The sequence below is a fragment of the Vipera ursinii genome, assembly GCF_947247035.1.
Source record: "Vipera ursinii genome assembly, chromosome: 4".
Taxonomy (NCBI): Eukaryota; Metazoa; Chordata; class Lepidosauria; order Squamata; family Viperidae; genus Vipera; species Vipera ursinii.
Window position 1 is genome coordinate 8,484,708 of NC_139514.1, and position 13,296 is coordinate 8,498,003.

Genomic DNA, 13,296 nt, shown 5'->3' on the forward strand with positions numbered 1-13,296 from the left:
CCAACTCCGACCTGCAGACTTCCAGCATTGCTGGCTGGGGAATTCTGGAAGTTGAAGTCCACAAGGCTTGACATTTCCAAGGTTGGACACCCCTGCTGGAAAGCTCTACAGCAGGGGTCTTCAAACCTGGCACTTTTTAAGACTTGTGGACTTCAACTCCCAGAATTCCTCAGCCATCATGGCTGGTTGAGGAATTCTGGGAGTCGAAGTCCACAGGTCTTAAAGTTGCTAAGTTTGTAGACCTGTGCTCTACAAGTATCTACTTCCCTCTGAAGATCTAAAATAGACACAAAGCCCTCCCAATGTGCATCAGAATCTCTATCTTATCATTTCAGGTTTCAGCACCTTCCACATGTTTTACAAAAGCTTAGGGAAGCCCGTTTGTGAACACAGAATTAAGTGCCTTGAGCTTGATTTAAGAATGCCTCCAAGGGGAACATTTTTACATTCTCACGTAAGGGAGGAATAAAAATGGAAGTTTTCCTTTTTTATAAATAAGAAACCCCAAGGGTGCAATGACATCAGTACAATGAGAGGACACTGCAGACATCCAAACCAGGTTAATACTTTCACCCTCAGAAGTACAAACCTTATACTTCATCTGGGTAGCGAGACCCCATTTCTTTGTAACTTTCCTTTTAATACATCCCCTAGAAATATATATTATTTATTCATTTTCATAACTCTACTGGCGCCTCTTCGGCTTCAGCTTCCCTGACAGAAGAAAAAAAATACTATTGTTCTTTATGAATTCATCTAGGAATTACACGGGCTCCGTTTGTGCAGTTGTTCTTTCTTTCTTGGGCCAGGTTCACTGTAAGGTCCCCAATCGTTTGATTGTCATCTCAGAACGTGCTTCAGTGGGACCTCTTCTGAAGAATTCTCATCCCAGGTCTCTGGAGTCTTCGGGTGTATAATAAGCTTTCTTGAGACCCATTTGGACTATTCCATCTGGCTCAGAACGAAAGCCGTCTTAGATGCGAAACTAGTTTTCACATTTGAACCAGAGACGTCTGCTTGCCACGATCGATTAAAAATAGTCAACTGATTTCACCCTTCTCAACAGAGCTTCTTCCTCCTTGTGCTTTCAGGGCTTCAGAGTGCAAATTAAAACCTACCTGCGCTCCTGATATAGGACCAAAAGGATTTGGAGGTCTCATGACAGGTTGGCTGTATATCAAAGTTGGCTGCGTCATTACTGGTACTCCTCCCATTTGGGATGGCTAAAAATGCAGAATAGCACAGAATTAATGTTACGAAATAAAATTAAAACAAAATGTTGAAATGCCCACCAAGGGTATGCTTTGAACCATCATCTTCTGTTAACAAGACAGTAGAATATTTATGATATAGCAGGATGGCTTAGCCCAGGGGTCTTCTGACTTGGCCCTTTTATGACTTGTGGACTTCAACTCCCAGAATTCCTCAGCCAGGCCCTGGCTTAGCCATTAGAGCTACCACAAAGTCACTGGAAACTGTCGTTTTCATTGGCGGGGTTTTCCCCCCACATAATCTCTCTGTCCTTTTAGGCAGGGATCTCCAAACCTGGCCACTTTAAGACGTGTGGGCTTCAACTTCCAAAATTCCCATGCTGGCTGAGGAATTCTGGAAGATGAAGTCCACGAGTCTTAAAGTTGCCAAGTTTGGAGACCCCTGCTTTTAGGAATGGCCAACAAGAATCTGCTTTGTGTTTCCAAAAAAGTAAGAGGCCAAAAAAAAAATTAGCTCCAGCCCAGAGGATACATACAATTTTTTGCCATGTTTGTCCTAGCAGCATTTTAAGGTATTCTTATTCAGAAAGCACCTTTTTCATTTCAGTTGTAATAACTGAGCCTTGATTGTTAATGTTTCTTATATCACCCATCTGTTTCAAGTTAAATCTAATTTTAGCTGTACACTGGTACGAATTCTGGAGTACATCTGGAAGGTATTAGAAGACTAGAAGCAAAAGAGTCTATTATTTCTTCAATTGGACTCCCACTTTTCCATCATAATGTGCTCAAAGTAGTTTACCATGAGTGATTTTCCTAGCAAACTGAGATCACAAACCAGGAAAAACCCAGAAGTGAAACAGATTCATCTTGGCCATTGGGTATGTGGCATCTTGTCACAGAACAGTCAATGAACACAAACAAGCACAATGAATATATTGGGAGGGGATGTCTACAAATTAATGCTCCTCAAAGGACTTAAAATACAAAGTTTACTGACCATTCCATATCCCATCATTCCCGTTGGCGTTGTAGCAGGATAGGCCATGATAGGCGGCGCCTAATGGGAAAAGCATACCATTAATTTGCCGTTTTAGCCATGTGTTTTTATAGGTTTTTTACATTGTTTTAATAACAATTGTTCTGTGTAGCTTTAAGAGTATACACCTAGAATCCCTTGTTTGTGAGACAGGCAGCAACATAAACCACGTAAACCTGGTGAACAAATGGATAAATAAATAAATCCCCAAGGAAGAAACAATTCTTTTGTACCTTGACAAAAGACACCGTTGATTTTATGCTGATTTTTTTTATTGTTAACTGTGGTTCTAATATTTTTGAGGGGAGATCGCTCTCCCCAAAGTCTCTTAACGGGGGACAAGGTAAAAGAATTGTTAATTAACAGAATTAATGAACTGTTTATCTGACAATACTCTTGTATGACCTCCATTGCCAGCTGAATCCCAACTGGCAACTCCATAATTTATTAGAATAATCAATTACTGATTAAAATAAGCAGTTTGGGACTGCTGTTCTTTTTAAGCTCCAAAGCACAGTTGCAGATACATGAGATCACAGGTTGGTGCTAGCCCAGGTCAATATGGGAATCTGGCAATTCCAACTTACTACCTTAAATGATTAAATTTTAGGTAGGAAGTTTACCAAAACATTAACAATTGCTCAATGAATCCCTGAAACTGCGGGGAAAATGAACCCCCAATTTGATGGACTTTAAGATAATTATTAGATGACTTATCAGGAACGTGCCAGGTATTTGCAGAAAGTTCGACAACTATAGGCCAGCACCCATATATTTTGAGGTTTTTTTCCTCCATGTTACTGCCAGTTAATATGGACAAGGTGTTTTGCAAGATGTGTGCCTTTACATTTTTTAGCATTTTAACCTACATAGCTTGGGCATGAATATCCTTAATTTTATATTAATTTTGTGACATGTGCCACAGTTTATATGATATCTGCCTCTTGGTGTCATCTGCTGATCTTATTTAACTGACATTCAGGAATATTGTGAATTCCCTTCCTCCGTCATGGTTCGTTTAAACCAAGTTTCATAACACATCAAAAATAGAAACATTTTCAAACCAAAATCCTACCAAATTCTCCATAGTCAAAATCCTTGTATAGATTTCTCTTTGCAAGCAACAGTGTTTAAGAGTAATTTAACAACATATATCACTTCCTCCTCCTCCTTCTGACCAATAATAATTGATCAATAATAATAATCCTGCAAGTTTGGGTCAGTTATTGGAAAAGATAGCTTTAATGAACTCTAATGCAAAAATCCTTGAAAGAGACCAATTGCTCCATAAAATGACAAGCAAAAAAACACATGCGCAGTATAGACGCTAGAGTCATTTTGCTTTGCAAAATCTTCTGAATTTAAAGAGGGAACAGAGGAGCATGTCATACCCATAATTTTATAAGAAATTCAACTGTCTGAAAAAGATTTTCCAACAAGATAAAAGTGAAGGAAGGAAAACCCAGTTTTTTCTATGGATTATACTAGATAGATAGATAGATAGATAGATAGATAGATAGATAGATAGATAGATAGATAGATAGATAGATAGACAGACAGACAGACAGGATAAGATAAGGAGGTAGGTAGGTAGGTAGGTAGGTAGGTACACAGATAACTTTTAGTGTCATTTTTACTGTGGGCACAATGGCACACATTAAAATGAAATTTAGTTGCTTGCTCTCAAAGTGTATGGAATCCAATTGGCTATTATTTACTATGATTAATGAAATGGCAGTGATTAATATTAACATAACTAAAGAAGCAAAATACTGTATATATGCATATACACAACCATACATTTATTCATTTTTAACTGTTTAAGGTGTTTTAAGATTTTCTCCTCCATGAAAAGATTATAGGGAAAGACCAATAATGATAAGGAAAGTAAAACCAAATGGGCTTAAGTTGATGTTCCAAAAGAAAGAGCTGAAGAATTAAAGTTACTATGATTTTTGATGTATGGAAATTCAGTCATAAGTGTCACACATAGAGAAGATTGAATTAACCAGAAGATAATTTAAAGATAAAAACTTCTGTCAGTTAAACTTACCTCAAAAACAGGTAGTGCTCAACTTACAACCGTTTGTTTAATGACTGTTCAAAAGGGCGCCAAAAAAGTGACATAACCATTTTTAACTCTTATGACTGTTGCAGCATCTCCATAGTCACATGATCAAAATTCGGATGTTTGGCAAATGACTCATGTTTATGATGGGTCCCGGGGTCACGTGATCCCCTTTTACGACCTACTGACAAGCAAAGTCAGTGGGGAATCCAGATTCACTTAACAACTGCAGTGATTCACTTAACGACCCCAGCAAGAAAGGTCGCAAAATGGGGCAAAACTCACTTAGACAAAGACTTGCTTAGCTTCACACTGTGGTAGTAAGTTGAGGACTACCTGTTAGGATTTAGAATATAAAGTATTCAAAGACTTCATTCTTTAGCTCTTGTCAATACTTAATGAACAATTAAATAGTCCGTTTGTGGATTTTTTTTTAAAAAAAATATCATTAATGAACTTTTTTTTTAGTGGAATGAGATAGCACACTGTGCAGTCCAGACCCTTTTGAATCACCTGAGCGAACGTGGGGAAATATCACTCCGTTCAGTGATATTTTAGAACATATTGGTCTCTCCCTCTTTGAAATCAAGTCTATGGTGGGTGGGTGTGGAAAGCAGCTTGTGAGATTTCATGCAATTATTGGTACGCACAAATGCCTTTTTTTTTTCATTTAATTTGTTCAAATTCAAATGCACTTAAAAAGGCAACGCAGAGGCAACACATCAGCTAGTTGGGCAGCAAACGACAGAGTTAAAAAGCAGGAAAATAATTGTGAATATTTCTTCATGCCACTCTTGGCTTCAAAAGGGTGCCCGCCCTTAAAATCTGGGCATATTAGAAGCTGCTCAAAATTTCCATCATGCCCAAATATCTTAACAGAAGTGTGCAATAGCAGGTTTATGACATTCTGCTGTAATGATTAATATCAGCATGCCAATCGGATTGGTAGAAAAAAAAAGAGAGAGGGGCTGCAGGTTTTGTTCACTTACGTATTGTGGAAAATGCATGCCATTCTGGTTTTTCCCCCGGAAGAACAATTACACAATGCAATAACACTGGATTAGAAAGGATTACTTACACAACAGCATATACACAAAGCATTTTGGTTACAAGTGTGCGCTTAACAATCCTGAGGAACATATTCTTGTAAACCAATAAGACGTTTAGCAAAAAAAAAAATTAACAAGATTGATAAGTTTGTGACAGAACATATAACGTAATCTACTGTTGGCACGTTTGCCACACTTCTGACATACAGCAGTAATTTACGACAAAACACTTGACGAGAAAATGAGACAACACAGTGTTACAGCAGAAGATTAAAGCCAAACGCTACTTTTCCCCCAATCCCAATAGATCACGAAAACTCAAAACTTTGCGTATGGCATAACACAAAGCCTAAATTACACCCACATTTCCTGCAAAACTTATTTCATTCCCATATTTGTGATCTGTAAGAATATTGGGTTTTTTTTAAAGACTGGATTTTAAATTTAAAGTTATTGCACAATTTATTTGGAAGCCTCAGCCTTCATTGAGGTATGAAAAGTTAGGGCAGGGCTAGAGGCTGTGACGGTCACAAGGATTTCTTTGCCGTGTTAAGTCCTACAAGAACTGGATCCTGGCCCAGAAAAATTGGAAGGGCTCATCACGACTGCTTCCACAGCTAATTTTCCCTTTCTGAAATGGTTTAGAAATATTTCTTGACCAAGAGTTGGGGAGGTCAAGGATAGGTATAATAATAATAATAATAATAATAATAATAATAATAATAATAATAATAATAATAATAATAATAATAATAATAATAATAATAATAGTTGGAAGGGACCTTGGAGGTCATCTAGTCCAACCCCCTGCTCAGGCAGGAAACCTTATACCATTTCAGACAAGTGGCTGTCCAGTCTCTTCTTAAAAAACTTCCAGTGTTGGAGCATTCACAGCTTCTGGAGGCAGGTTGTTCCACTGGTTAGTTGTTCTAACTGTCAGGAAGTTTCTCCTCAGTTCTAGGTTGCTTCTCTCTTTGACTAGTTTCCATCCGTTGCTTCTTGTCCTGCTTTCAGGTGCTTTGGAGAATAGCTTGACTCCCTCTTCTTTGAAGGGGAGGCTTCCCCAAATTTCAGTCCCACCCCCCCTTTTTTTTAGCAAAACATGCCTGGAAGGCTTTTTAGTTTAGCCTTCGCATGAAAACAGAACTGTAACAACTGCATGCTCTTTTATGATTCTCTGATGCCTTGTGTTTTTGTGCCTCCTCTTTCCTTGTTCTGTTCGTTAAGATACTATATTGTATTTAGAACAAATAATGCCTTAAGAATATTGAGATACAGGTGGTCCTCGCATAATGGCTGCTCGCTCATTCAGTGAGCATTTGAACGTAAGACAGTGCTGAACCAGTGGTGCTTACAACCAGCCATTGCAACGTCCCCATAGTTGTGTGATCGTGATCCAGGCCTGGATTTCTGTCACAGCATCCCAGAGTTTATATGATTGTGATTTGTGACCTTCCCTGCCAGCTTCCCACAAGCAAAGGCAAGAGAAATACCCCTCCCTTTCTTTTTAAACAAAAGATAAAGACTTTGAATACTGCGCCTTTTAAAACTACTGCTGATCTTCAAATTGGGTATTTGTCAGCCACTATGAAATGTCCTGAATCTAATCCAAGAGAGAATCTTTGTCATTTGGATAGCCAGGTTTTCTAGAGTACATAACCAGAATTCTGGATGATACATTATATACCCACAATACAATCCAAGCTGCTGGATTTATGAAGCTCCTTATGATGGCAGTCTCCAACCTTTGCGGCTTGGTGGCCCGGCTGGAGGGGTGGGGGGGCAGCAAGAGGGGAACTGGGCCTCATGAGTGGCAGGCCGGCGCGCACACGCATGCAACTCAACATGCAGAATACGAGCCGTGCGCGTGCGTGCATGTGTGCCAGCTCGATGCTCCTGTAAGTCAAGCTGCACAAGTGTGCATGTGCACTGGTGCTTGCTGGTCGCGTGGCCCAGTTCTGAACTGGCCATGGCCCAGTAGTGGGTTGGACCCAGGGGTTGTGGCTCGCTGCCCTGTGACAAATCCTTACCATGGTTGGAACATTCCAAGCAGTGGTCGGTGCAATTTTGGGCTGCCAGTTGGAACCACCTGTTAGTTTCTTTTCTCCTGGCTGGGTCCAGTTTACATCACTATAAATAAATGTTCACAATATTAAAACTCAAGATGTATTCATGTTAGGAAAAAAAACCCTCACATGTATTCACGTTAGAAAAGCATGAAATAGCTCATCTCCTGTCTCTTCGGGTAATCCTTGACTTACGTTCGTTCAGTGATCGTTCGAAATTACGACAGCACTGAAAAAATGGACTGATGGTGGTTTCTTCATCCTTACCACCGGTGCGGCATCCTCATGGTCAAGGGATCAAAATTCAGAGGCTTGGCAACTGGCTCCCATTTAGGACGGCTGCAGTGACCAGGAAAGTCAATGGGGAAGCCAGGTTCGCTTTACAACCCTGTTACTAACCTACCACTGCAATGATTCACTTGACAACCGTGGCCGGAAAAATTTGTAAAATGGGGCAAAACTTGCTTAACAACTGTTTCGCTTAGCAACAGAAATCTGAGGCTCAGTTAAGTCAAGGGCCACCTGTCATGGTTCCAAAAGATGAAACTCTTCAAAGAACCTCGAGGCATTGTTTACCTTAAAGAATCTTTATTTGAGTAGCGTAGCATCGGCACTAACATAAACGAAGCCAAAAACTGAATTCCCCTCCCCTGGGCACATAGTAGAGCCTTGGTGGAGCAGTGGGCTAATGCCTCCTTAAGTAACACCAGCTGCCTGCAATTAGTGAAGGTTCGAGTCCCACCAGGCTCAAGGTTGACTCAGCCTTCCATCCTTCCGAGGTAGGTAAAATGAGGACCCAGATTGTTGGGGGCAATAAGCTGACTTTGTAATGATGCCGCTTGGGGTGTGTGTGAAAGCCCTAATAAGCAAGCATATACATAGAATGAAGGCTACTGCTAAGCTTGTAAGCCGCCCTGAGTCTTCGGAGAAGGGCGGGATATAAATGGAATTAAAAAAAATAAAATAAATAAAAATAAAAATAGTATCAAAGCACAATTCCCTCCTTCAGTTAACAGTCATAAATCACATTCCCCAATTAGTTTGAAACACGGGCTTCCCCTCCAGCTCTCCAGCCCGCCAATTCTCTATCATCTCTTTATTTCAATAACCTCGGTTCCCACACTAGGTTCGGTGTTGTTATGTCTAGCTAAACACTCCTGCACATTCCTCCCCCTAGCATCATCTAACTCTTAACTCTAAAGGCAAAATGGTTGCATCTCCATCTGCTGTCAATGCAAAAACATCCGATGTTAGCAGCGTTGACACTACCTTTACATGATTACCTAAAAAGAAAGATGGATGGGTAGAGATCGGGGAACAAGGTGGGAAGTGGGCTCTGCCATCAGTCTAGCAGCCCGCCCCCAGCATGGATGTTATTGGGTAGATGGAAGATGCTAAATATTAGTTGGTCAGTCACCGATGGCTCATTTAGAGTATTCTCCCAAATCAGCAACACTATCCTTATCTGTATTAAGAAATCAATCTGATAAGTCATGTAAAGCTGCTGCGAATACGTATTTAGAAGAAAAAAATTATTAAAAAACTCACTTTTTCACTGTCCCATTTCCAATGCCCAAATCTGTTACAAAACAAAAAAAAATCATTAGAAAAAAGTTCATTTATAATTTTTTTATTTTTATATAAGTCCCATACAAATACTTACTTCCTACAAGGTTGGCTAGAGATGAATCCAAGTCATCTAATACTAGCTTATTGGGTGGTGCTTTGGAAGATGGAAGATTCTGGTTCTGAGAAGCCACGGTTGGTTTTAGGAGTCCACCTAATTCATCAAAGCCTTAAAACAACACATATTATTAAATGTAACAAAACTTTTTTCAATTATCGTACCAGATGTCAGCCCATATGTATTTTAAAATCTTAGCACAGAGGTCTTCAAACTTAGCCCTTTTATGACTTGTGGACTTCAACTCCCAGAATTCCTCAGCCAGGCATGCTGGCTGAGGAATTCTGGGAGTTGAAGTCCACAAGTCATAAAAGGGCCAATTACAGGTAGTCCTACATTTACAACCACAACCGAGCCCCAAATTTCTGTTGCTAAGTGAGATATCTGTTAAATGAATTTTGCCCCATCTGATGACCCTTTTTTGTCACATTTGTTAAGGGAATTGCTGTAGTTAATAAGTGAATCAGGCTCCCCCATTGACTTTGCTTGTCGGAAAGTTGCAAAAGGTGGATCACATGACTCCAGGACATTGCAACCGTCGTACGTATGAGTCAATGGCCAAGTATCTGAATTTTGATCACATGACCATGGGGATGCCACCATGGTTGTAAAAGGGTGGGAAATGGTCATAAGTCACTTTTTTCAGTGCCGTTGTAACTTCGAACAGTCACTAAATCAGGGGTGTCAATTTCATTGAGGGTCGCATCAGCATTGCGGTTGCTGTCGGGAGGGGGGAGGGGGTGTGTGGCCAGGGGCGGCATGGCTGGAGTGCGTATGGCCTACGGGGTGGGCATGGCCAGCTCTACATCATTCACGTCAAGGGTGACTATGGGGGCCTGGGCAGGAGTGGGACAGATCTGAAGATCTCTGGCAGAAGGAGATGGGACCGGGGCAAGTGCCAAGGCATAGTCCACTGGAGGAGCCTCACTGTTCCTCTCAGGCCATGCAGGGGGGGAGGGGGGGCTGGACGGTGGTGCAGAGGTCAAATGCTCAGCTCAGCCAGGTTGCTCATGATGGCTACGAGGGCAAAGTCAAGAGGGAAGCCCACTCCCTCTCCATGTGAGGAGACCTGGCTTTGTATCCAAAGCTTCCTTAGCAATAGGATGGGAGACCCCCCAGGATAGGCCAGGAGGAGGGGCCAAGGGGATGGTGAAAGGGCAGCAGGGAAGGACTAAGGCAGGACTTCCCTCAGACCTACCTTCCTTCCTTCCTTCCTTCCTTCCTTCCTTCCTTCCTCCCTCCCTCCCTCCCTCCCTGGAGTGGTGGGAAAATATTTGAGATGAGGGAGGGAGAAAAACAGGCAAGAAACGCAGCTGGGGAAGTGTCATCCTTCGTGAGGAATGAAGAAATGCACCATCGCCTGGAAGCGGCCAGCACATGGCTCTCGCCTACTTCACATATCTGGCTTGGTGGGCTCTGGGGGAGGGATCGCCATGAGCAGTGTGAGAGTTGATGTTACCTGCGCAATGCTGCCCAGCCTGCCCGGTTTCGGCAGGCAGCGGGGTGCTCTCCACACAGTGCCGAGAGGCTGAGCCGGGTGGCACAAATCTAAAGAGAAGCGCAATGCTGCCCAGCCCCTAGCCTGCCCGAAGTAGGCAGGGCCATGTGCTGGCCACTTCCAGGCAACAGTGCATTTCTTCATTCCTCACAAAGGGTGATACCTCCCCAGCACGCGCCCAGGGGGCAGTGCCGACACGGCACGGGCCAGTCCCTCACTGTTTCCAGATGGCCTTGTGGAGCTAAGACTGAATGTATTTCAGCATAGATGACCACCATGAAATTGTACATTGGCTCCCGACCGGCCGGGGCCAAGGCAGCGGGGGGCTGTTCCCTCACTGGCTTTGCAGGCCACATAAAACCACTTCGTGGGCCAGATCCGGCCTGTGGGCCTTGTGTTTGACATGTCTGCACTAAATGAACTGTTGTAAGCGAGGACTATCTGTATAGCTAAGAACACTTTAGGAATTCTGCCTCTATGCTTCAAAAGAAAAAAAAAGGTGACTAAAATACTGCCATCATTCTTCTGTAAAATAAAGTTGATAATTCCAGAAAATCTGGGATCAAAACTGAAACAAGAGTAAAAGGAATCTTACATCCGAAAAAGCTGGTAATATCCTATATTCTTGCAAAATTAACTTTTGAGAGAAAAAAAAATCACTTCACCGAGGGTGAGAAGATTCATAGATTTGATGAGTGGATCTCAATCTGCTGATCTTTGGGAAACACATCGTTTAAAAGATTCCTTTTAGGAAGACTCAAGAGATCTACATGAGGTTGTGTGCCATTTTTTCTTTACTCTCTGAACAGGATTAAGGGGTCCTTGTTGCTCTCTGAGCTGGGTTGTTTTCTTGCAGACGTTTTGTTACCCAACTAGGTAATATCATCAGTGCCAATGCGTATCATTGCACTGACGAAGTTACCTAGTTGGGTCATGAAATGTCTGCAACAAAATAACTCAGCTCAGAGAACACCAAGGACCCCTTCCAATTCGACCCTGAGCTATAAATATTCTCCTTTATCACAACAAGATCAAATAAGGGCTACTTAAAAGACTTACCACCAGAATCCACTAATGCATTTGAACTTCTGTTTCCAAACACAGACTCAAAGTCAACATTAAGGCCCGCTGATGGTTGCGATGGGGCAACAGAAGATGGCGTAAACCCTGCCAACAAAAATGGGGGAAATTATTTATGAGCAATATATATAAATTCCCAGTTTGCAGACAACAAATATTGCCATGAATTATTGTGATGGTTGATAGAATTCAAACACTGCAAAACAAATCAGGAACTGTGGAAGAAAGTTCCATGATTCAAACAGTGAAAAATTCAGAAAATTGTAGAATTGGAAGCATCCATAGAGGTCACTGAGTTAATACTTTGCCCATTTCAGGAATACAAATTAAAATATTCTTAGCAGATGGCCATTTAACTTCTGCTTGACAGCAGAAGTAAATGGAAGTACTGCATGAACCATTTTTTGTATCTAGAAATGTTCAACAATGCATCATTTATTGTTTGACATGTATTCCCTAATGATCTGAGGTAATCTTCCTTCCTTCCTTTCCATGTCTGTCTGTCTACCTACCTTATACAAAAATATACTTTTATGTACTTTAAATAAATAATTTTAACATTACTACTGAGCTGGCGTCACTGTAATTTTCTATTTCAATTCACAACTTGTAAAAATAGTTTTCAAGAATTACTCTGATTTATTTCTACCACTGATCATTCCATAAAGATTCCTATATTTGAATCACAGGCCATTTAAATGATATTTAGAACCTACATGATAACTACCTTGAGTTTTCAAATTAAGTTCCCAAAAATATTTTACAGAAGTCAAGAATGTTTTACACTCCGTTTCCATCAAGCAGCCATGCTACATCTTCCACAGATATCCACATATTTTATGACTTGCCTTTTATTAAATCTCTTGCAACAACAATCACCAAAAAATTGGGTGGGAACAAGGACCAATTTTTAAAGAAATAACTATGCCACTTTTTGTATGCCAAATCTACTGATATTTCAGCACCAGGACAAAATCAAGAGGGGACCATAATGTGAAATATAAGTGTTATGAGTTTGCTGACAATATTAAAAAAAGAAATACAGGTAGTCCTCAACTAACGACCATAATTGAGCCCAAAATTTCTGTTGCTAAGTGAGACATTTGTTAAGTGAGTTTTGTCCCATTTTACGACCTTTTTCACCACTGTTGTTAAGTGAATCACTACACGGTTGTTAATGGAATCTGGCTTCCCATTCACTTTGCTTGTCAGGAGGTCACAAAGTGGAATCACATGACCCCAGACACTGCAACGGCCATAAATATGAGACAGTTGCAAGGCGTCTGCACTTTGAAAACGTGACCTTGGGGATGCTGCAATGGTCATGAGAAAAACGGTCACAAGGCACGTTTTTCAGTGCCACTATATAACTTTGAACAGTCAATAAACGAACTGCTGTAAGTCAAGGACTATCTGTATATACAATGCCATGTAATTTCAACTTATTTCCTTTTGTTGCCAGCAACAATTTTGGCAAAGCTTGAATTTAAAAGAAACCTCCAGGCAAATTCAGTAATTAAGATTACTGCAATAGTGACCACAATGAATGTGTTATTAGAAATAGCAAAGCCATGGAACAAAAGCAGAGAAGGAAATACAAT

General features: G+C 41.0%; 1 protein-coding gene across 7 annotated transcripts in view; it reads right to left on the reverse strand.

The window, feature by feature from the left end:
- The window catches only part of PICALM (phosphatidylinositol binding clathrin assembly protein), an 80,967-nt gene that overhangs the window by 9,733 nt on the left and 57,938 nt on the right, over positions 1-13,296 (reverse strand). For all 7 annotated transcript variants that reach the window (XM_083362118.1, XM_083362120.1, XM_083362119.1 and 4 more), the window contains 6 exons: positions 11,675-11,782; positions 9,097-9,228; positions 8,982-9,012; positions 7,398-7,497; positions 2,212-2,271; positions 1,119-1,223 (listed from right to left, as the gene is read on the reverse strand). In XM_083362118.1, the coding sequence (XP_083218244.1) occupies positions 1,119-1,223; positions 2,212-2,271; positions 7,398-7,497; positions 8,982-9,012; positions 9,097-9,228; positions 11,675-11,782 (536 nt within the window). The remainder of the gene's footprint in view (positions 1-1,118; positions 1,224-2,211; positions 2,272-7,397; positions 7,498-8,981; positions 9,013-9,096; positions 9,229-11,674; positions 11,783-13,296) is intronic.